This window comes from Acyrthosiphon pisum, chromosome A2 (genome assembly GCF_005508785.2).
Source record: "Acyrthosiphon pisum isolate AL4f chromosome A2, pea_aphid_22Mar2018_4r6ur, whole genome shotgun sequence".
Taxonomy (NCBI): Eukaryota; Metazoa; Arthropoda; class Insecta; order Hemiptera; family Aphididae; genus Acyrthosiphon; species Acyrthosiphon pisum.
This window is the reverse complement of record NC_042495.1, coordinates 52,400,372-52,426,181: the sequence shown is the minus strand read 5'-3', so window position 1 is coordinate 52,426,181 and position 25,810 is coordinate 52,400,372. Positions and strand designations below refer to the sequence as shown.

The 25,810-nt window shown below is 30.8% G+C and overlaps 2 protein-coding genes across 2 annotated transcripts in view; both read right to left on the bottom strand.

The window, feature by feature from the left end:
• LOC100569180 (protein tincar) overlaps positions 1–25,810 on the bottom strand; it is an 80,707-nt gene that overhangs the window by 41,788 nt on the left and 13,109 nt on the right. The window lies entirely within an intron of this gene.
• Positions 21,902–24,831, bottom strand: LOC103308316 (52 kDa repressor of the inhibitor of the protein kinase-like). Its single transcript, XM_008181484.1, has 4 exons — positions 24,750–24,831; positions 22,610–23,218; positions 22,392–22,536; positions 21,902–22,049 (listed from the first exon to the last, which is right to left on the bottom strand). Exons 1-4 carry the CDS (start codon positions 24,829–24,831, stop codon positions 21,902–21,904), a joined length of 984 nt encoding a protein of 327 aa, XP_008179706.1.

Below are 25,810 nucleotides of genomic sequence, written 5' to 3'. Positions count from 1 at the left end.
GAGTAAAATTCGTTGCGGTTCATTATTAATTCAAAAATTTAGTTTATGTATGAATAGTGCATATACTGCAAGACATTTTTTATTGCAATTTTTTACTTCCTGCAGGCATATTGTAATAATACTGATACAATATTTTAATTTGTCCCAAAAATTTTACTTTTAGTCTTAATACTTAACTTTATTCATAAAATATAATCGATTCATCTATTGTAATAATATGTATGTTTGAACATTTTTGTTTAGTTCATAAAAAACCTATAACAACCAAACTCCAGGATTCAAATTTAATTAAACCACTTTCTTGTATGCATATTATGGCAGCTTTAACATTTGTACACATTTTTAAACTATTTTTACATTGCATTTAAACACGTTTTTTTTTTATATTTGTACTATATTATTATATAGTAAATTAATTTGGTTCTTTTATAATATTTATATATAGGTGCACCTGGGTTTATTTAATAAGGTGTAGTGTGTACAGTCGTATAAGTATAACTATATATAATGTAATATGTATTTAAAAATATGCAAACGTATTCTGCAATAATGAACTAGAGTGCCTAAAAAACCGCACTATAACATCCTATCGTCCTTCACCCGGAAGTACCTGTATATTTACCTTCGTATAATACATAAAATATAAAACGAAATGGAGCGATAAATTCTCAATGCTCGACAGTCTTACTCCAGTTGAATTACAGTACGCGTGTGCAATGTGCATACGTGCTTCTTACAGTCACACATAATATCAAATAATGTTATGCAGTACAATAATAATAATAATAATTGATGTTTCGCATTTACACGCACCCGCCAACAAGAGAGTTTTCCAGCCGAATGTCTAGTGGTCACGTTATTTCAGCACGGTAAACTCAAAGTCCCCAACGAAGAGAGTCGTAATTCCATTTTCACAAATCACAACTATTCAAGGCATTAGTTTAAAGTTTTTAAGTTGAAAACGTCGAATACTGCACACAAAATCGTATAGGAAGTTTTATTGTTATTCACTGCTTTTTCAGTGTTCAGTTGAGAACCATGAAGGACTACGCTGTTTCTTCAAATCAAATTTCGAAAAATTGAGCAATCGTCAATTATAACCATAATATGGAGTTTTGTTCTTCCTCGTTGGGGACGCCGAACTTTCACGTAGTATAGATATTATAATATTATTCTCCTCTGTTTGCACATCGCTTTTACACCTTCGTGTCGGCGTATCAAGTACCGGTGTTGTTTTCCTAATCGTGTGTTTGGTTTAGGTACATATTTTAATACCGCCATCTCTTACTCGGACCAACCCGAAGCAGCTTTTCGGATACCGTAGACATCTCTACTAACGCATATTAATATAATATTATGTGATATGATATATATTATGCAGATTGTTAATCATACAAATGCGATGTCGTGAATATATTCCTGCTAAGTACATAAGTTGTCCTTAACGATTAAAATAAACCAAAACGTATGCGATAATATAATATAGGTATCATACATAACTTATTCTATACAAAATTACAAAATAACATAATATTATAGATATACAATAAAATTAAATACTAATTATTATAATTGTATGGTGATCGACATTATATTTTGTCACAATGTAGTTCAATTGAAATGTAAGATACGTCGGCTTTTTAATTAAGTTTTAGATACAATACTGAAGTGTTTTGACTTAATTGTTTTGCACGAGTTTTTAAGTGATTTTTTTTTTAAGCCAACAGTTATTAAAACCTCATAATGAAGAATATAATTTGGGTTGTATTATCGTATAAAAATATGGCATCACCTAACCTTTGGCAGGAAAATTAAAGGAACTATAGAAGAACGAGTAAAAACGAAATTAAAATGGAAGCTATTTAAGATTACCGTACTGCAGGTAACTTTAAGATATTCCATAAAAAGGGATATCTTAATAGATATCTTATGCATGTCTTAACTCCATTTGTATATCAATATCAACTTAAATATATATGCGTTTCTAGGTATACTTAGTGTAATTACTTAGGATAAATTTTATAAAATATATGTATGTTATTGATCCACTTAATAAATACTATAAATATTAAAATTCAGTAATACTTTAGGGTGGATCACGTATAAGACACCATAATCATTATTATGTTACTATAACATCAAAATATAGGTACCTGTACATTATGGGCCGAATTCGTTTGATGTTTTTTTCCATTATTATTTCACCAAATAAGCGATGAATATATAACAATAATAGGAATATTGTTATGATATCAAATAAATAAAACGCGTATGTAGTTATATGAAATATTATGCTATGTAGAATACACACCACGTGTAGGGTTTTTGTTTTCATAATAATATAAATAAAACCGAAAGATGTGTACAATGTAGTAGGTAGGTACATGTATAATAATATCACGCAATATACCTACTTTATTTTGATATTGTTTTAAGGAGTTGTGTGAAAACAGTACACGTCTTATAAATGCGTTTCGCACTGTTTTTAAATTCCTTACTATTATTTACGTAGCTTATAATTTTGTAATCCAAAAACAAATATAAAGAATACTCATTTAGTTTGTTTGCACAAAAGAAAGTATGTGCACAATATATTGTACATATAATAATATAACATGCATAAAATGTATATTCACGTTAATTTAAATCACTACCTATATACGCGGATATATACTATATTTAATGTACACCAACAACGACTTTTGATGCACCGAAAAAGTTGTTTATGTCTCTAACAGAATTATTATTCTATGGAGAAAATTATATTATTTAACTCATTAGTCGTTGAAATGTTCTTGTAGATAAACAACTTTAATAACGGCTTAACCGCATTTCATAATATTATTATAGTATGTATTATATCGAATTTGTAATGTCTTTGATGCATACCTACCATTACCAATAAGCAATTGTATAATAATATTATTATGTTTGAGTTATTCCGATTCTCGGAAAAATAGGCCAACTCCATAAAAAGTAATCAATCATTCAAACGATAGTTCTCTGGACATTCGTATATTGAAATTTATCATCAATAGCATTCCGCAATAACGCTGAGAGGTGTACCTATGTACTAATATGAAATATGCATATACATTATACATAGTATATAATAAAGTCAATTGGCGTAGGTATGGAGTCCGTGGCATACGTTAATATATTATTATGATTACGCTTGGCTATTAAAAATAGCCGTCAGAGTTTGAAGGAGACTAGAAGAAAAAAAAATGTATAAATAAATAAATAAATAATACGAAGGGTCCGGAGGGGCTATTAAAAGAACCGTAATGAAAATCAATAGCGGAAAAATAAAAAATAATTTTAGAGTTGTAGCAGTATAAATATTGTATCCTGCACCCAACCACTCCCGTGCTGCAGTGGTATTCGACGCATTATTATATGTATATAGGCACGGGGGCGGCGTTGCCATCGGGCCTGTTACTTTTCCGCATAAATGCCTATAATGACGTTAAATGAGCTTCAATGCGCGGGCAACAATGATATTATATAATATTATTATACACGAGAAAGGGTCCCGAGATCACAATATTATTTTTCGAACGAGCCGCCGCCGCCGCAAAATTGATTTATACGCGAGCAACATATAATGCACGTATTATAATTAATATGTCTAGAAAAGTATATTTAATATTGTTTTTCAATAGTAATAATAATAGTAATAACGCAATCACAATGATACAAATTTTAATTGAATGCGTGTGGTCTGCAGAGGCGCTCGCGTTATAATATAATCCTATGTAATTAATATATTTCGAACGCGCACCAGATTCACACACTTGGTTTGTTTATAATGCTGTTGCATAGTTGCGACTCTTATAGGTTTATATATATTATAATCTGTTAGAGTGGGGCACTCAATAAAAGAATTACTTCGATGTTATTAAAATTTAGTAAGCTAATTAATTTGCTAACGAATAATATATGACCTTTTCACTGACAAGCTTTTTCTTAAAATGCCCTTCTTCGCTGAATTAATTAAAATTTTTTTTTTCATATTCCTAAATTAAAAATTTAGCTGCATTGAACCATATTACCTACGTATAAGTTTAAAAAAAAACTGTTATTGGCTTGAATTTTAAGCTTTACATTTATACGATTAGGTTAACGAGATATAGGGACCATATCATTACCTATAGCAATAGGGACAGCGTAATATAATTAGAACTGGTGTCACTTTGGTAATCACTAGAAAAAATAATGATTTAAAACGTGTATCATTCCTAATAAAACAACACAGACATCACATTTTTTACTTTAAATTTATGGACAAAGGAACGTAACAGTACGTCTGTAGCTAGTAAACCGTGTGTTTTTATTCGATTAAATAGTATACGTCCATAGAAATGAAAAGATTAACTTTGTATGGAGAAGAATTATTAGGTTATACATAGTGGTTGTGCAACATCACAATTGTTTTAATATAATAATCAAACATTTTGTCAATCATTCGTATTGAAGTATTGAACTTAATGCGCACTTTAATAGTGCTTAAGTGACTAGATACATGTTTGTGTCAGGCATAAGTTAAATTATTAGGTAAACCAAGCGATATATTTATCGTTTAATTTTTTTTATTTTGAATCATTTTATTGATGTAATAAAATAAAAAAAAAAAATTATTATTTTTCTTACTTTAACTTCGGTAATAGATAACTATAAAATATGATTTATACTTTAATACTTTATGTATTATTTTTCAAAATATTTTACCAAACTTCATGTAGATAATTCTAATGGTAACTTAAACTCTAAGGTCTGAGTAGTTATGTTATTAAGATAATCATAAAATATTAAGGTAATCAAATTAAAAATTAAAAAAAAAAAATAAGTCAATTTTCGCCATTGTGTATATTATTATTCATGTTTTGGATTCATTTTTCCGTGCACTTCCTCCTAGCACTAATTTTGTGCAGGCATAGTATTGTATGTAAGTCATTCGACGTTTTGAGGGTATTTGTTTATATCCTCTCTCACGACGACGAAATATAAACAAACCCAAACACGTGTTCGTAAGTTAAATGTTTTTTTTCCCTGTCGTGCCAGTCGTTCTCACACTCTTACAGCAGCAAATGACATTTCACACCACCTCGTGTCGGTTGGGTACACGGTGGAAACGAAAGGTCTCGTCGTCGATGACCTCGAGTTTATTATACAATGATATATATATATATATGTGATAGGGTCTATTTTTCTTATGTATATTACCATGGGTTATATATACCTCGCCACGGGTAGACGGGGACGGTAAAACGACGGAAAAATATGTCCGAAAAACTCATCCAATTGTCGTTGTAAATGTCATATTCCCCGCGGCGCGAAGATCTGTAGCTCCCTGCCACTATATGTACATTATGTAATATATATATATATAATGATACACATGGCGGACTGACGTAGTTCAGACGTTCAGTCGTAGGTATTATATTATGTAAATCAGTAAATGTATGGATACCTACATACACAAACGTGTCAACGCCCTACAATTGAGATTTGTTGGAACACAGAGCGGTTTTGAATATTCAATAAGACGAGTTATATATTTTCGAAAAAAACATAAATACGCTTTTGATGCATGAAAACCCCAGGTCTGTTTATCTAAAGAGAACAATAAAAAAAAATAAAATAAAACTTTGTACCATTGAAAAAAACGATGAGGGGTCTTCTGAACAGATAATAATAATAATGTATACCGCGGACCTATTTCATATTTGCACCTCAAATCTGCATAAAAAATCACGCAGGTGTAAGTTTATCACATTATCGCTACCTGAAGCAGCTTAATATAACCACGTATTGTTATACAAAGGTTTTTTATTCAACCGGATGACGCAAGCAAAACGTTTTATATTTTTATCGATAGATTTAATACAACTAAAAGGACAAGAAGGACGAGTTGAGATATAATTTAAATTACAAATTAATTTCCTAACAACCATAACTCTAGTACAATCAAAACACAAACATTTAAAAGTGTAATTCGTGCATTTATAATAATATATAAAATATAAATATATCGCCGTATATCGTCGTTGTATAATATTATTCTATAGTTACGTGCGTGTATCTATGTATTTTAATTTATAATGAATTTCGTTCATAATTAATAAAGTTGATAATATTGATTTATTACATAGTGACATTTTGATTCCATTGGCATTTCAATACATTATTTTGAACCTGTAGCGACTAACGATAACCATACGCGTCACTGCGTCAGCATATAATTATTACGAGTCTATACCAGAATCATTTATGCAAGTCACAGGGTTAGTGTATTTTTAAAAAAAAAAACCAAAATAACAGTGTGTTGAAATGTATTTGTTTATTTTTATACGGTATAAACAGTGCCGCATATAGTACTATGTAATGTGTTATGGTATGTGGAATGTGAGTATGATTTCGAAATTATTATTAACTATCTGATCGTTGCCCGTTAAAAATGCCAATTGTATATGATTCAAAATTTTTGTTAAATTCGTCATTTAATACCTGTCGTAGTGATGTTCAAAACTTGCCGTGACAATTTCCTGTGGATTTACCCCGTATTAATCTCCATCAAATATTTTTAACACAGATATAACAATGTTTGGTGGTTAGTAGTCACATACTCCACTCATTTTTATGGTTTTGACCAAATATAAAATACCGGTTGAATTATATCTAATCATAAAAGCTATTTTTTTTTTTTTTTGTAACCAATAGCAACCCTATAATAAGCATAAATATATTATTATTATTTCTATAATTTCTATAAAAATTCTCAAATTTGCAATAAGGGCCACACTTATCGAGATAAAATATAGCCTATAGATCCTTAGGATAGTGTAGCTTTCTGATGGTAAATATATTTTTTTTAAATGGTTAAATAGTTATAGAGATTACCCCGAAAAAACAAACAGTTTTTCTTCTTTGTAAGTTAGTATAGATGAGATCCTTAAGTGCGATTCTATAATAACTGAAAAAATGTAATCAACAATTAAATATCAGTAAGTACTTATGTCAATACAAATTGAACATTTTAGATATTGATCTTTGATAGAATATTATTTAAAAGGATATTGTTTTAATATTCCCCAGTGTTATATATTTTTAATTTGTTATTTAAACATATTTAAGACATAAAAAACATTTGATAACATGATTTCTATAACTTGACTATAAGTCTGTAACGTGTAAACATCGGTAAACATATATTATAACAACTCTGTAGTTACCGCCAGATAAGATAATATGTACCAATAATTATAATGTTAAGTATTTATGGTGCAATAATTATTCTAGTGTGTATGTTACTCATTACTCGTTGTTCTTCATTAGTTACGAAGTTGTCAACAACATAATTATTTAAAGTATTAGTTTCCTTTAGTAAAGGTTTCTAATTTTGAAAACAGTACCATCATAATTCAGGCAACTATATATAGATAACCATCGTTATTATAGAGTTGTATAAATCATTAATGCGATGGTCAAAATATTATGTTTTCAGGCGGGGTTTTCAAATTATTGCAATTTGATTAGCCTCATCGTTCAAAAAGTTATACCGAAAAAGGCAAGAGGGAGAATAGTTAATGAATAAATTAAAAAGTTTTTTCCTATATAAGTCATAAGAGCATGACTTTTATCCAACGGGATTATAAACTTGCCTTTAATTAAAACTCGTAAAAACATGTAACTGAATATTGAGTTACAAAATTTGAATGATTTTCACATATTTTTGAAAACCTAAGTGTATATAAAATATACGCACTATCAGCATCATCATTGAGCGGTACTTATAAAATTGTTTATTACGTTTAATTAAAGACATTCGTTAAGTAATTGAATACTTCAGTTGCATTTCAAATGCGTTTAGAAGAAAGTATTTAAAATACATTATTTTGTAATTTTATATTTAAAAATAAGAAAAAAAAGAAATAATTATAAAATATTGTTAATGTACACTTAATTCTATAGATTTGTACCCGTTTACATTGTCTCCACTCGATTTACAACATATCTAGGTAATCATCAAATAAAAATTTATAGCAAAAAAATAACCCTCAGGTAGACACAAAGGTAGACAAATATCTAGGTCTTGAAGAGCCTTGCCTTGACAAGTATTTAAAATTATTTGAAATAGTTTTTAAACGCATTTATATTTGTAATCAGATACTATAACTACTATCAAAATATATTTAAATACCTATTCGAAAAATATCACCTCAAAAGTTAAACATAACTACTAACAAGTATTATATTATATTTCAGTAAAATGTCGATAGCTCGAATTGGTCGGGGACAAAAAAAAAGTTCAAGATATCGACAAATTTGTGTGTTCATATTGAAATGCAGGGCCAAGACATTCCTTCTAGTTATCGAAAATTCGACTTAAAGACGTTCGAGTTATCGAGGTTCTTGCACTGTATCGTGTAAATTGTATTTCGATTAACGACCGTACAATTTATTTTAAACGTTAATAGGGTGTAGTGCATATAGGTACTTAACTACTGTCTGCACATCAGTACATAAATATATAAGTACATAAATATTCGGACGTTAGCGCACCGCCAACGTATATTATATACTCGTTCATACCTACGTATATAATATTATGTGTATTATATAAATATAATGTGCTTGTGTATATGTAATATTAATTATTATTATCACGATCAAATTGAATTCCGGACGGATTTCGGTAGTGCCGTATAAATGAATTATATCGTGAATTCACATTATGCTCCCGTCCGTTTAAATTTCCGTTTTACGAGTATAATATCGTAATATCATCACCGCTATCGTATCGATGGCGCTAAACTGCTAAAGCACGACGACATAATGATAATAATAATAATTATTATTATTATTTATCGTATTAATTTTCATTGATTTAACATTTGCGAATCATGTGTATACACTATATATATATATATATTATACATGAATTTATAATATAATTATTATTTGTACGCTATGCTCGACGCGCGCTAACTGGACACAAAAGCAACAGCATCTGTCAATACGAAAACGACAGACAGAAATATATTATTATATATTTATCGGACACCGTGCTATTGTATGTATAGTAATAATAATAATATTAATGTGTAGATATGATACACACGATCATCCGGCAGAATATTGGCGATTGTGTGTTGTAATAAAGGTCTGTTTGATTAAAAAATATTATTCATTTTAACGTACCTATTGTTAAAATGAATAATATTTGTTTTTCGAGTAGTGAAATTCGCACCGTCGTCGCGAGAATTCGGTAATCATTTCGCGGTTTGTTTATTTTAAACGAACAGTTGTTTAATATACTTATCGTAGTAGTTATAATCGATCGATAATACATTGAATGGCAAATGGCGTTCCTCCTTACACGTAGCTCTATAATATTATTTTAACGCGTTATAGTCGAATTGGAACTCATCGATGCAAGCCGTTATAATATTATAATGAAATAATTGAAAATACAGCGCGTGTACTTTAATATTATGGTAAAATTGCGCGATAAATGAATAACTTAAAATATATTGTAACGAACATTATTTATTTAAGTTATATTTTGCAATACGCCGTCTGAAAGTATTGTTGTAAGTGTGTAGGGTATAGACAATTGTATTATGCAAGCAGAAAGACAATGTAAAAAAAAAAAATACTATAGAGCGTAAATGTTATCCTTTTTTGTGTACCATAAAAATGACTTATATTTTTTTTACGGATAAAATAACAAACTCTATGCAGCGTAAAAGTCAATAGTGTAACAATGCAGGCTTAAATTACTTTCACATAGAATTTTATCGGGGAATACTGAAACGTTTTTGTCGCATAAAGCGTCCATAATATGCATTTAATGGATACAATAAAGGTGGTACGTGTTTATTTTATTACCCAAAAATTTAAAACAGAAAAGTAAATTAAACATTTATAAACGATATACCTAATAGATAATACTGCGTTTTCGATATTGGCAATGTTTAAAGAGTAAAGACGATAACGTTACGAATGTGTATACAGTATATGCAGTATACTTATGACATTTCGAATATAAATTTGAACAGCTATGCGCGGTTGTAAAAAAACTTTTTATCGTTCAAATTTTCTAAAGTTTCGGGAATGATTGGTAAATACTATAATATGGGTAATATGTAGTAAAACGGATTTTGATTGAACATAAAATGACAATGCGCACCAAACGTGTAATATTATTATCATATATATACCTGGGAATAAATTTATACAGTTAATAAAATAAGGAAACGAAATCAAAATAAATTCAATATTCAAAGTGTAATTCGCGAAGACAGCGTCGTCGGTCGTCCTTATATATTTAAGTCGAATAAACGGTTGAAATCTCGTGACTGCCGATTTTATTATCCGCTCGATCTGCCTGATCGTTATAATATATTATTTGAAAACAATTTTCAGTCCGGTCCTGCACAGTAATGTATGTTGACGAAATACGCGCGGTGGAGGCATTGCGCGTATTGATTTTTGACGTATACATACCGCCGATGTTGCGTCTTTCCGGGTCCCCCTCCCATCTTACCATCCCCACCCCAATGTGGCAGACATAATATGGTATAATGTTTTGTATGTGCTTGCGCGTATTTATCGCAAAGGGGCAAGGGGAAAACCGTTCGGTTCGCGCGAGGACTATTCGCTGCTGCAACGCTCGATAGGGTCGCCGCCGCGGTGACGCAGGTCTGAAGACACTCTCACGGCGTTATCTTATAAGTCGAGCGAGCATTACGGTGCCGGCAAAGGGGTGCAGGTCCAGCACAGGGGTCTACGATGGCAATTTACGACGTCGCGTATATAAATTTATATTACACAGCGCCATAAACGCGCGGGAAGCACGCCGAGCCTACATAAATTCGACGTTATTACCGTCGTGTGCAATGATAATAGTCGTATATATAATAAGTACCTATAGGTAGGTACGTCACACTTCTGCAACAAAGATGCCCGTGCCCGTCTCTCTCTGTCACTGCCGCTGCAGCTGCGCGTCAGACGCTCTTGGCTATCCGTCCCCATCACATATATTATGTATATTATATACGTACGTATACGAGATTAACGTGCAGTACACCCACGAAATTTATTTATATATATATATATATATTGTTTTCTTAAGGATATTGCCACCGCGCCCCTACAGCTCACGTGCGGAGATGTCCCTCGCAAAAGAATAAAGAGAGACCGTCGTTTCGCTCGCCCTCGGGGATTTCGACGTGCAGTCGCATAACACGCCCGTGGGCATAGAGTGTTCGGCCCAATATTGCCGGAAAGCTTTCTTTCTCGATGCCGGTTATAGGCTATATTATGTGAGGCGTAGGTATATGTAAGCAGCTCATCTCCCATTACGCGCTAGACCGACATCGAAAACCGCGTGTATACACGCGCGAGTGCACCAGAAAGCGGATTTACGACGTCATAAATCTCGAAGCGGTCTCGGCTCTGGTCCAAAACGGTTTTCCCATTCGGTAAGTTTTCGTTTCCGTCGCAATAATAATATTTTATCGGACGCCTATACAATAATGCTCTACACGCGGGTACACGCGCCGCATAAAGCAGCGGGCGACGAGTTCAATTCGTCGCCAAAAACATTTTCGCCGCACCCGAAAACGACATGAAAATCGGTTTTTATTCGACTCGCTGCGCCCCCCGCAGCTGGGGTTCCATTTCTGCGTAAACATCTGCCATACTTGGAAGTTAGAATTATAGCGAGTCATGTGATGTAACATTTCGACGGCGTTCTATTTTACGCGAATACGACTCGCACGTATAGAGGTGTATATACGCGCATCGTTGCTCTTCCATGCGTTTTCACAAATAATATATAAGGTCCCAGGTGGTCGCGTGAAAAACTCGAGCGTTCAATTTTTCCCTCGACATCGTACTATAATAAAGGCACATTAATGCGTAGATGGTTTTTTTTTTTTTTTTGGGGGGGGGGGGAGGGAGGGAATAAATATTAAAAACCACGAAGCCCAAAGTTATTTCGAGCGAAGATGTGCAACCGGCACAACTCTAAACATAATAATAATATTATTATTATTTCGGTCTCAGGCAGAAACCGTTGCCTTATATTGTTCTGCAAGCTGCTGAGCATACACCGAGTGCGGTTACCGAGCGACTGTTACGCGCTTCATTGGTCATACTGTACACGAAGTCACGTCCTAATTGCTGTCAAACAAATTTAGCGTAATGTAGTTGCCAGTCACTGTAATAGCATTATACATTCTACTGTTTAGTAAGAATTTTTTTCTATTCAAAAACAGTTTAATTATAGTTAATTGTTTGGTTTCTTTTTTTTGGGTAAATACACCGTAAAAACAACCTTTTGGGTAGGTACAAAATGTGCCGTGAACACAATAAGGCAGCTATTTAATCAAATTCAGTTTCAACATAATATTGAAATTAATTATATTTTTCATATGCAATTATTTTTAAAATATGTATACAACATCAATATTTTGTAACTATATAACATAATATTATAATATTGCCCTTAAATAATTATTTTTAAATGCAAAAAAAATTCATAATTTAAAAACTTTGATATTTTATAAATTTATATTGCGCGTAGTATAGGTACTCCTCTCTATGTACCTAAGTTATAATATATAATTATTACATTATTATGTGATCATAAATTTCAACCTTTCAAAGACTATGAATATAGTTTTATAAATAATGGGTTTATAAAATGTGTTAATATTATTATATCATAATTTTTTACTCTATGTTAGTTGATATTAAACTAACATTTATGCGGCGAAGATTTTATACCATGTTAATATAATGTCTTATACTCTTATGATTTAATGCATTATAATATTTTAATACATTGTGACGTACCTACATGAATTGATTATTTATAATGATGTTGGTGCATCCATTTGAATACCTACATTTAAATTCTACTTCTACATACCACGATGTCTAGGTATTTCAATTTTACAAGCAGATATTCTCATGATTATATTATTCGTTGATTAAATTCATGACTAAAATAGTATAAATTAATTTCAAATAGGTTAAAATTAATTTGAACTTAAATTATGCTAATGCACATAAACATATTTAATCCTTTTTGGATAAATGCTACCTTACCGCAGCACAGGAACTAATAACATAAAACTAATTGAGTATCAACTAATTGAATCACTATCAGTTTCTCATTTGTCGATCACGTTTCAATTAACTAGTGATTATACTGATTTGTACCTAATATTTGTATTTCTAAGTCTTATAATGCATAATTTATCATTTTCAGTAAGCCACATATACCCACATAGAATCTTTCATGAGTTTACTGAATTCTCGTACAATATTTAAATTACGAGTAAATTCAAAGACGATGAGTGATGGCTGCATACATAAACAAGAATACCTTATCATAATGCAATGCATTATTATTTATTACCTATATGAAAGTATTTTATAGTAATAAACTTATAACATCGGTCTGACGTCTTTATTAAATCAAGGTTTTCGAACAAAAAAAGCGTACATGGCATTTGAAAAGGGTTGACTGTTTCCAGGAAAATCGATAAATCAGCGAGGTTTTTTCACGCCAAAATTCATTAATTTTATACACTTTTATACACCACCTTTGCTTTAACTGATTGCACATTTAACGTTCAAACCTCTTATTATTGTTGTTATGTGTACAAATATTCGAACAAGATCGCTTAATAACGTATTTGGATTTTGAACCATATATATAAATTATACACTTCATGTTTTTATTGTTAAATAATTTAATTTTAAAATAGCATAAAATAACCACTACTTGCATTTTCTTATACATACACGGAGTTTTCAATAAAAATAAGTTAAGAAACGTCATGAATGTACATAACTAGTGAGAATAAAATATAATTTAACGAATATTACTTGGCATATTTCATTTTTAAAAATATACAAATACAATGTGTATAATATTATGTATGATAAGTGATACCATACAAATATAAAATATTATGTTTTTAATTTATTTTTCACAAAATAAAAAACATCGAAACTCTTTCTGATTAATTTAATTTCTACCAAACCAAAAACGATATTTTATGACTATTATTTGATAAGATTTTCCCGTATTGCATAAGGTACAGCCTTAGACTCCTGCAGAGGCGGAACTAAAATACATTAACAGTTGAAGCTTTGTAAGTGCATATGCCGCACAGTATTATACATTTATACGTAGAATGTAGATACATATTATAATATGTAAATTACTACATTTCAGATTTTGATTGAGCAAGGAAACCATATTGGTTAACAATAATAAAATACATTATCGTACGTTTGTTAATCAAAATAGCTTTTTCAAGAATTAAAAGTTTTGAAATATATAGTTTGAACAATTTAATAACCTGCTCACGCCGTACTTATATGACCAATGTATTAGAACTTTAAGTTTATGAAAATAAATAATAATATACTATATGAATAATATAAGTTTTCCTTAAAAGTTAGGTACCTATACTTGTGGTGCATATACAAATAAAAATGATACTTAGAGTTTATAAGACTTATCGAAAATCCTTAACATGTGTTATACATATTTTAGAACTATAATCTTTGATGAAAATGTGTCGTTGAAACGTTTAAGTAATGCGTTGGAAATAATTAAGACAGATGGGCATTGTTGTATACATATTTTAATCTAATATTATATCGTTATGAATTCAACAACTCTAAAAGGAATAATCCTTAACAATTCAAGCTTCAAAATATTTTATTTATACGAACATAAGAGTCGTGTAAAATACTTGGAGAAGTGGTACAAACTGTACTTTTATAGTGCTCATTTTAAATTTCCCAAGAGTAAGGTAAATCAAATTTTAAAAACCACTCTTGAGTTGTAGATACTCGAGAGTTGAGAGTTGTGATTTAAATACAACACATACGACTGCAGTTATCTCAGTTGCTTATATGTTGAATGTTCAGTACAATATATGATAAACATAATGTACGGGCTGCATACTAATTAAAATGTATTATAGATACGCATTTATTAAAATTAAAATGATTTAAATGTACAAACTAGTATTACGCGAATAACGAACAATAATCACGTAATCTCACAAAGTCACAAAGCAAAGTGGTGTCAATTATTTAGTTATATATTATAACATGCGATTTTATACTGCTTAGTGATTTTAATCTTAGACTTACTATCCCAGTTAACCTTTTGTTAGGTCAGGTTTAATCTATGTTTCTCTTGTCATCAGCGGTAAACAAAAAAAACAAAAAGTTAACTCTATGCAACTAACAAAATTATAAGAAATCGTTTCTTTTTTAAATTGTTCCTAAATAATTAATTTTGGTATACAGTGAAACTTTGATAACTCGAAAGAATGTCTTCGCCCCCGCATTTAAATAAGTACACACAAATTATTCTAGGTATAACTAGAATTTTTTTTCGACCCTAACCGATTATTGAGGTTTCGCTGTATATAATATACAGGGTGATTTTTTAAGCATACTCGCTGCTCAGTGCTCACCATATTTGTATGCATAAATTATGCATATATTAAAATTCTGATTGTTTGAATCTGCTTCAAGCTCATAATTTCGAATCCTTTAAATTGTTTGTAGCACGTAGAATGATCCTGTGACAATACAAACATATGTTTTTCAAATAGGAAATCCTCTTTTTAATTATTGAGCTGATATTTTTTTGAGAACTTTGATGTACCTATCTAAATCAAAATGCAAGCAAGTTATTTTTGAGCTATATAATTTTATGTACTAAGTAATATGGATAATACGTCTATGGTAATAGATTAAGTAGATATATGGGGCCTTAGAGGATTTGAAAAAGTTAGTAATGACTATTGATCTATCAATATAAATAATTTGTTAAAATGATACAAGTATAATAAATACTATACAATATCTAATATTACATAACATAGTTTTTATTTTTATAAATCCATTTTTAAGGATTAGTATCCTTAATATAAACAATTTAATAACTTAGGGAATACTCATTAGAATTTTGATTTAAATACACAAAAATGTTCAAAAATATTAACCACTAATTAATTTTCAGTAAAAAAGTGGGGTTCTAATTTAATAAATATAAGTTTGTATCTGTATACAAAACGTACAGAACACTCCTTAAGTAATACAAAAAATATTGGAAATTTGAAAATATGGTCTTTCTTTTGGTAAATGCATATTTATTTTTGATTATATTATACTTTTACGTATTAATGATTTTAAAGTGAAGTACCCATTTAATATTTTGCTCTCCCCCCCCCCCCCCGTCAAAAAAAATGTTTCATAGCTACGCCACTGATTAAGTTAGGTATACTTATTTAAAAATTCTAAAAATCAGAATTTGAATAAATTTAGTATTAAAGGGGAAAACGGGGGGTGAGCACGCTTAAAAATGACTCTGTTTATATATTTTTCTTATATGGTACCTATATATTATAATATACCACTTCGTTCAAACGACGGACTGTTTGATATTCCAAGAGTGGTGAACAACGATTAAAATCACCTCAAACCGATCGTCATAATTGTATAATGCAATAAAAGGGCTCATATTAAAACAATGATAAATGATATTATTATGGCGTTGTTTACTCAGGTAGCGAATACGAAAATAATTATGTCTTGTCGGACCTGCTGTACAATACACGTTCCGGGGGCATGGACAAAAGCCACACGATAAATATCACGACGATAGCAATCATAATAACTCGCTAACATTAATGCAGTGTTCAATACACCCGCGACGGACGTAAACAATATTCGTTATTTTTTTAGGTAGGTCCGGCGATAGGCATCGGCGGTTGAAACAGCGTACGACCACCATCGTCGTCGTTGTGACGGGGTGTAACGCCGTTTTCATACTATTATTTATTATTATTATCATTATTATTGCGCAGGAATATATAGGGGAACAATAGAGGAGCTTTATACGAACAGCACCGATAAAAGCAATGAGAGCCAAAAACGTATAGATATTTATCATAACGACATCGTTATAGTTCGTATATTAAATTAAGTTTAGTCCACTTTCAGGACGTTTCACAAATTTAATAATAATATTGTTATTATATTAAAGCGCGTTGATCGTTTTAATATAATATATTATTATATATAGGTAGTGTCATCAAACGGCGTTTATTTGACAACGCGCCTACACATTCAATTGGTAGGTATCGTTAAGATATTTTAATTTCAAAAATGACTCGAAAAATTATATTTTTGTATTATTCACAGACTTTTCCAATGATTTTTTTTATAATTTTATGTGAAAAGTTTTTAAGCATAGCGAGCAAAGCGAGGAAGACATAGTCATAACCATTGATATTTAAAGTCGTTTCTGGCCATACATCACATTATTTGGATTTCCTCTAGGAATATTTTATTACATTTTCTCTAATATAAATTTCGTATTTAAGGAAAAACTATTATATATACCAATAGTAAGCGCCCGTACCGGCTTAAAAAGAAACGTCAGTAGTGCGGCCTCGGGTCCTTTAAACCGCAGGTCGTGTCTCTCCTATAATCAGCTGCTCTGGATAATTGTACGACCCGTACTTATATTTTTATCGACCTATATCTATATGTATCTATAAAATATTATTATCTCGTCGTGTGAATACGACTCGACTACGCAAGTTGAACTCTGAGGGCCTGCACCCCTGTATTGCTGGTGAATAATATATATTTTCAGGTATGCACGTGCCGCGGCCGATACGAATTCCGAACCCTCGGATGCACGCAATTTGTCGTATGCAAATGTTTAAAAATATACAGTTAGCACACTGCAGTATACGTTACAAACAGTGTTTGGTGTCCGAAAATGTTACCGACCGTATTGTACAATATAGAAACGCCCTAACCCGTCCCTCCGTGTGGTGGTGGCTTTAAATTGCTCTCTCCGAGGGATTTGTTTAAATTAACGCGTAAAGTTTGTCACGCGTACGGCCACGCACTATTATATACGTACACGCAATAGCGGTGGTGCTCTTATCACTCGCCATAGTCGTTTTTCGGTAAACGAAAGTGATTGATTTTTTTTTTTTTTACACGATTTGTAATCACAGTTTTTATCGTAATCGTCATGTTTTTTTAATTTTGTACATCAAAGCAGAATATTTTCCTGAGGATTTCGATGCACGAAAATCGAATTTCGAACAATAGCATTTAATTGGATATAGTTTATAAATTATAAGTATATAGGTACTTATTTAAAGTTTGGACTGCAAAAATAGTGCGCCAACATTTCAAATATGAATGTATTCTCACATTTAAAAGAAAATCTTAAAAATAAAAAAAAACATTAACCTATCGATTAGTGAACCCTGATATCACTCAGTATAAGCATATGTAGGTACTAATATATTATCAGTACAATACTGGCCACGTCGTTGAAAAAAAAAATCTTAATAGAGCCTATTTGGATTGTTCTAAGTTCGTGGTTGGTTTTCTCGTCCTTTCAGTTTTGTCCCTAACATGATATGAATTCACACTTTCTCCTATTGTTTTCGTTGTTTACTATATTCTTAACATTTTCATTACAGTTGTTTTGTTTTTAACTTTTTATTAATATACTCCATTTAATTTAAACAAATATAGAAAAGTTGAAAAAAACAACGACAACGCGGTGTAATTTATTTAATATTTCAATCTGCAAATAAATCGTCGAATTATAATCAATCAGCCCGTTCAAATTAAATGAATTGGAAATTTCCTCTTTAACCGTTGATGAAGATGATAAATGGATTTGTAAGCACCGAGCATTTATATATCTGCATTTAAACTTCAATGCTTCTCAGAATAATTGGTGATTATTTTTGATTCATATAAAATCGTCTACTACAGAAGCCGGGTGCAGAGTTTCAGTTTATCATAAATCTCGTATAAAAAATAATAAACCTACCGTTTGACGTTTTATTACTGTAATATAATAAGGAACATCGAATACAAGTACAACACGTCATGCAGTATACACTCCGCGGGCAAAGGACATTTCGTTCAAATTTCTTAATTAGTCGTTAAGTTATGAATTTAAAACCAAACACGATCACAAATAATTCCGAGTTGATTGCTTGTATAATTATTTTGGCACTTAATCAGTTTTCAATTCGCACAACCGAACAGTCGCGCGTATATTTTGCTAATATTATATTAAATATAGGTACAACGTGCGTGCTATAAAATATAATAATATGTTGAAAACTCGACGATATTTGCGGTAATATATAGCAATAATGCGGAAAGGTCTCCGGCCGGCCAAATACGATAATTTAGAATTTAGATATGATTAGATATCGTTATTATTGCAAACGGTCCACGGCCAGCAACCGAAGCGTTTCGATTTTTCGGATTCGCACGTGGCAAGCCGCCTCGGCCGTATAGAGAAATATAATAATATACACTATAGCGTGTGCGCGTCTATACTCACAAATATCGTACGTTTGCGTGTGCGTGTGTGCGTGTGCGTGTGTGTGCGACGACGACGACGAGTAGTATGATATATATAAATGTAATAAGCGTGCGGGTGTTGCCGCCGGTATATAACGTGGGCGCGTTACCATGGTTACGCTCGCGCTCGAAGGGTGACCAGACAGCTTGCCGATACACCTACCCCCGACAACCGCCCCCCGTCCCACCGATAACCACCTCCGTCCCGTCCACCACTACCAGAGGGCTCTTGTTTTGTTACCCTTCGGCCGTCGTGGAAACACCACGCTGCCAAAGCCGCGTGTGTATATACACAGTATAATATATACATATATATATTGTATACGGCTTGGAACTTGAATTATTCCAACTGCCACGCCGCGGCGGCACAGCTTTTATCACGGCGACGACGATGACACTTTCGATTGTACTCGTTTAAAACATTATAATATGACGACACACGTGTAATACGCATTATAAAATTATTACAATATTATCATACAGCATGACACGCACACACCCCTCCCGCGATCACACGTGTACGTTTTTGCCACGATGTACGTATAATATTATTATTAATTATTATTGTGTACCTACGAGATCAACACGTGTAGTAATTTGCGTTGTTTTTATTCCACTCGTCCGTATAAGTAGGAGGCATACAATACGTACTTACTTGCTTGTATACGTGTAAATACAATATAATTATACCGCCACGTTACTGCGGTATAATATTGTACAAGCATTGCAGGCGAATATTGCTGATTTATTTTAATCATCATTTATCTCGGAGTATAAATCAACAGACGCGCATCGCGTTCGTACCATACTACAATATTCTATTCAACGAATCAGATTTTTCATTTTTCTTTTTTCGATGAGCATTTGTATGGAGTGAGTTCGCGATAGAGTGCTATTCTCAAACAACGTCTCTTGGTCGTTTTTAATTTTAAAACACTTCTCGCTATTTTCAACTGCAGCCTATAAATTGCACTCTACCTACATGGCTACATATATTGTTTTAAACGAATTCACGACAACAATGATAATAATCATTAATGACTCTATTTTATGACTATGAGGATAAGAAATATGGCAAGAAAAAGCTCAAAAACCTTAGTTACAAGTGCCTACGCTGAGTTCCGCGTACGTATCATTTACCGATCTAAAACACAATACAATAAAAGATTTTACAATAAAGACACATAGTAATAATATTATAGTCAATCGCATTAGATAATATTATTTAAAATATCGCGAAATGGAAAAATAAGTACTTTATACCAAGTGCTTTACGGTGTATTCGATGAGCCACAGAAAATTCGCACTCACACTTAGCATAATACAATATACAATACATTGCCACAAATATTAATATATTCGATTTATTATAACTCTGCACCCCCAAAAATGGGACAAGTTTTTAGGAGAAGGGCTTCCGTATTATATATTGTATAAACCCTCTTCGTGATAATCATTACTCGTTCTGTTTGTGTGTGTGTGTGTGTCATGTGTGCAATGCGGACCAGAAAAAAGTTACAAATAACTTATGATACAACTACTAAAAAGGCATTAATATACAATACGAAGATGGGGTGCGACACGCTATATAATATACGCATATTATGTTCCCTGGAGTATAATTTATAAAACGTTTCAAGTCATTTGGTTTAAAAGTATTTATGTCACTGATAATCAATTATGGTGAAACAGAAACACTTTTGTTACAATTTACAATGTACTGTTATATCAATTTGGAAACACTGGTAACCCCGATTGCCCGATGTTATGGTTTGATATAATTGTGAGAGTATTTCAATTTTCAACTTTTATTAAATATTAAATAAGCAAAAAAAATATTTAATATTTAATAATGGCAAAATCGAAGAAGAAACTATAACAATAATATCCTATAAAAAAAATAATGAATTTATAATTTCGTGGTTCAAATGTACAATTGATATAGCTTAGAAAATAGCTTTACGTAGGCTTAACATTATAGCGTTATTTGTACCTATAAGTTATTTCATTCTTTATTTTTTGTATCTTCACCATTCACAATAGTATTTTAGGTACTTACCTAATTTAGTTTATACGAAATTTTCTTAATGTACAAGCAGATTAATAAGATTAGTACATTACTTAATTATATTTAAGGTTATAAATAAAATACTCAAACATTTTATAATTTTTTCTATTAGCTTATGAGTTCTGAATTCTGATAGACATAATATTATTTAGTCAGGGGCGTCTCCAGACTTTGGCTATGGGGGGGGCGAAATAGTAAAAATATTATTAATTTACATGGGATTCAGATACTGAGTGTTATGATGTATCATAAACATCTTTTATTCTAAGCAAAGCGGTCTATTATCTTGTCACTGAAATGTTACATTATTAAAAACAAATCACCATAGTCATTATAGTATACAAATTTATTTAATTGATTAATGGTTTATATAACAAAATCTAAACATCTTTTATCCTTAGCAAAGCGGTCTATTATCTTGTCTACGTTTAACGGAAGCTGCCTGTGTATATGCAAAAGCGCCAAACCTGTTAACCTACTTTGGCCCATTTCACTTCTTATCCAAGTTTTCAACCTAAAAAGCAATCAAATTGAAGAAGAAGCATACTTTAAAATTAAAGCAAAAGCATATTATTTAATACTGTATAGTATTATTATTACATGTATTATTATTTTGTACAGTTATAGTATATTTAGTATAAGATAGTAAATATTTTCTATAGTTGTACTAATTAAATATCAATTATTAGCAAAAAAATAACACTTATAGTAAAATAAAATAAAAATGCAACGTCAAATAAAATTAATAAAGTTACTATAATTCAAACATGTTAAAAATACAAAAATTCATGTTCAAAAGAACAAATATTATATAACATGTTTGGATTCATTAAATAAATGTAAATTTGTATACAACCTTCTAAGAGTGGAAAAACTACGCTCTGCAGTAGCAACGCTGACAGGAAGTGTACCTAAGACCAATAATAGTTTTCTTATACTTGGGAAAAATATGTTAGAACATTCATCAAAAGCAGAAAACACTTCATTTGGAATATTTAATCCTATACAAACAAAATTGAATGAACATTTTAATTGTATACAAAACACAATATAATTAGTGGGTAAATTGAGTACCTTCATTCTTTTGTGTGGTCCATTTAGTCTTCCATAATTCTAATTCACCTCTGAACATGAATGTATTAAAATTAAGGAATGCATACTGGTCACCGACTGTTTGAATTAATTCATTACTAGTTTCTGAAGACATTTTAATTGTGTTTGATGGAATGAGTTGCATCAGCAAGGAAATTGTTTTGTTTTTGTCATTCAAGAAACGGTATCTGATATCTTCTAACACATTATCAATAATAGGTATGAATAATATTCTACGGTAATATTCTTCAATAGAATTGGCTGGTGTATTACACCTTTGATTTTGTTTTTTTACAATTCTTGGTTGCTTAATTTCTACATCTAACTCAGTCATTACATTTTTACTTTCTTCAAATACTTTTTTAAATTGCACATCACAATTAGTGCGTTTGTCATTTAGGGTCTTTATAATGTCATTTATACAATTAGTGGCAGAAGCAACATCTTGTGTCACACTTTGTAATAATTTACTAGCCGCTGAAGTAATGCTTAATATACTTGTAACAGTAAATAATGTCACAATAAACTCACAATTACATATAGAAAAAATCAAAGTTTTGGCTTTTGATGATGAAACATGGTCGTCCCATTCTGAAATATTTATAAGACTATCAACTATTTCTTTCAGGTTTGTTTGAAATTCAAATATACTATCGTGCCGCTCAATCCATCTAGTCTCACATAAAGAAGTAATTGATCGTTTTTGACCTCTGAGATTATTTTTCAAAATAAAATTGCGTTTCGAAGATAAATTAAAAAATGATAAAACTTCTTTGATGATGCCCATGCTATTTCTTACTAGTTGTACATTGGAGGATTTAAATAAATAATTTAGTTGTGTATCTTATTTAAAATAATACACTATAAAGTTAAATATTTTTAAATAGTTTTAGGAAACTTTGACTACCTATACAAATTAATATATTTTCTTTTTCTGTTGTTATAGTGTGTTTAATGTTTATATTTATTATTTAGTAGTTATTCATAATAACATCTATTTAATGAGTATTTCAGTTATAGTTGGGTAGTTATTGGTTAATAAAATATATACTTTCAATGCAGGGATATCTTGAGAATGTCCCAAATTATAGTATGGTGTTGAGTTACAAACAGGAACTGTTTAAAGGGGGAGGGGAATGTGTGCAGTATTTCTTAATAATGGCCTGTATTATACGTCAGAAATAAAACACTATAGCATTGAACACGAAACGTTTGAATTTAATAATATTACCTTATGGCAGTCCTCGGAAATACTAAACATAATATACATATTACATTATATATTTTTATTTTACACCCTGCGACTTATGCTATAAATGTAATTGGAAATTACGTATACAATATTGTATTAAATATTTTATTATAAAATATATCACACAAATTTAAAAACGTATTAGATTTGAGACGGGACAAAAATAATATAAATTTCTTTAAGTATTCTTTTATACTTTTGAGTGATATAGTTTTTTAAGATATAATACAATAGAAACATTTTGATTGAACTCGCTAAGATGGCGTGGTACCTACGGGCCAAGACTCGTAATCGGATTACAGAAATATGTTTTAAAAAGTTTTTACCACGAAAGTAACTATTGTATAACCAGTCAAGCAAAGACCGACAAAACGAATAAAAAACTATTAAATTCTTGTTAAATACATCATTAACTTTTTAAATAATAAAAACTTGAAGTTTCAAAACTATTGAGACACTCAATGAGGGAAATCCGAGGTTAATAATTCACGAACAATAATTTGAAACTATGGTAGCGATATATTTTTATGAATACATTTCAGGGTTGGGTCAAAATGAATATTTCAATGTCCAAATATATTATACAGTTGTTTGGGATTTAAATAACAGTGAGCTTTAGGATTACGATACAGCTTGCTGACAAAAGAGTATAATATTGGTGTGCATTCTTCCATAATTATTATTATGGTAGTGGCGAATAATGCAATAAGTTGAGGTACTTCAGTCGTTCAGTCTATGGAGATAAAGATAATAATAATTGTTCAATTAAGTCTATTTATTGAATTGTCAACCACGTAAAACGTTCATAAATAATTTATTAAACTATAATATAGGAACTTTTAAAATTATTATTACAAGTAATAAGATTACCTGGTTCTACCAAAGTGGCAGAGTATGCAATGACGAGATAAAACAATTTGTTTATAAATACGTTCATTTCACAGCAGACCATAGCCACAACACAAACAAAACATAATATTTAGTAATTTAATCCATAAATATTATTTCACTTGACACCCACTATAATATAGCAAAGTGAATTCCACGTTTTAAATTTTTTTTTTAATAATAAGTATCATTAAATTAAATTAATATTTTATACAAATTAATAATTATTTACTTAACTATATAACATTTATGTAATTTTAAACACGGTAGGGGACGTAATGCTAGCGCAGTCCCCCCTCCGGTTCTCGATACCATGAAAAAAAAAGAAACACAGGATAGATATAAACAAAAGTAGTACAATCAATTTTCAGATATATATATAAATGATTATAAACGTTTGAGAAATTGAGAATATTTCATAATTTATTCATTGGCTAATGAAAACCAAGGTATATATATATAATATATACACAACATGTTAATAAAACATGATAATATGGTTTATCTCCAGCATTTTAATTAAATATTTCCACGGGCGCGTTAAACGTTATTACAAAATTAAAATTATAGTTACTCCGCTCTTTTTGGTGATGAAAATTAATTCAAAACACGGTACGTTTGACCTTCTAACCACATCTATTTCCACCCTCGGCAAACGAAATGGGGTAGTACTAATAGAGAGACACACAATGAACAAATGAGTCATAGATAGCGTATATCGATGACGCTGATTCTAAAATAATGTGGAGTGAAGACACTGAAGAGTAAAGTCTACATTACTTTTTTTTTAAATCCAAGTAACTTTTTACCCCACAGCTAACTCAATGCATTTTACAAACAAATAGATCGACAAATTATCATCATTTCTGCACCATATTCAGCAATCGGCATTGTATTATTGATTGAAAACTATTGCAATTTATTATAAATTATAATGCACGTCAATAAAATATAATTGTACAATTAAGTTGGTGCACACGTATAATATAAACTATAAATGCAGTAATAATATCTATGATGTGTATTATATTCTAATAAAAGGG

Bases quoted from the DNA above. Each gene is read 5' to 3' on its own strand.
- LOC103308316 (XM_008181484.1), bottom strand. From the start codon at position 24,831: ATGGTCTGCTGTGAAATGAACGTATTTATAAACAAATTGTTTTATCTC. The intron at 23,219-24,749 runs GTAATCTTATTA...TAAATATTTCAG, and splicing joins TGCCACTTTGGTAGAACCAG to AATGGGACGACCATGTTTCA. The intron at 22,537-22,609 runs GTACTCAATTTA...TTGTTTGTATAG, and splicing joins GACCACACAAAAGAATGAAG to GATTAAATATTCCAAATGAA.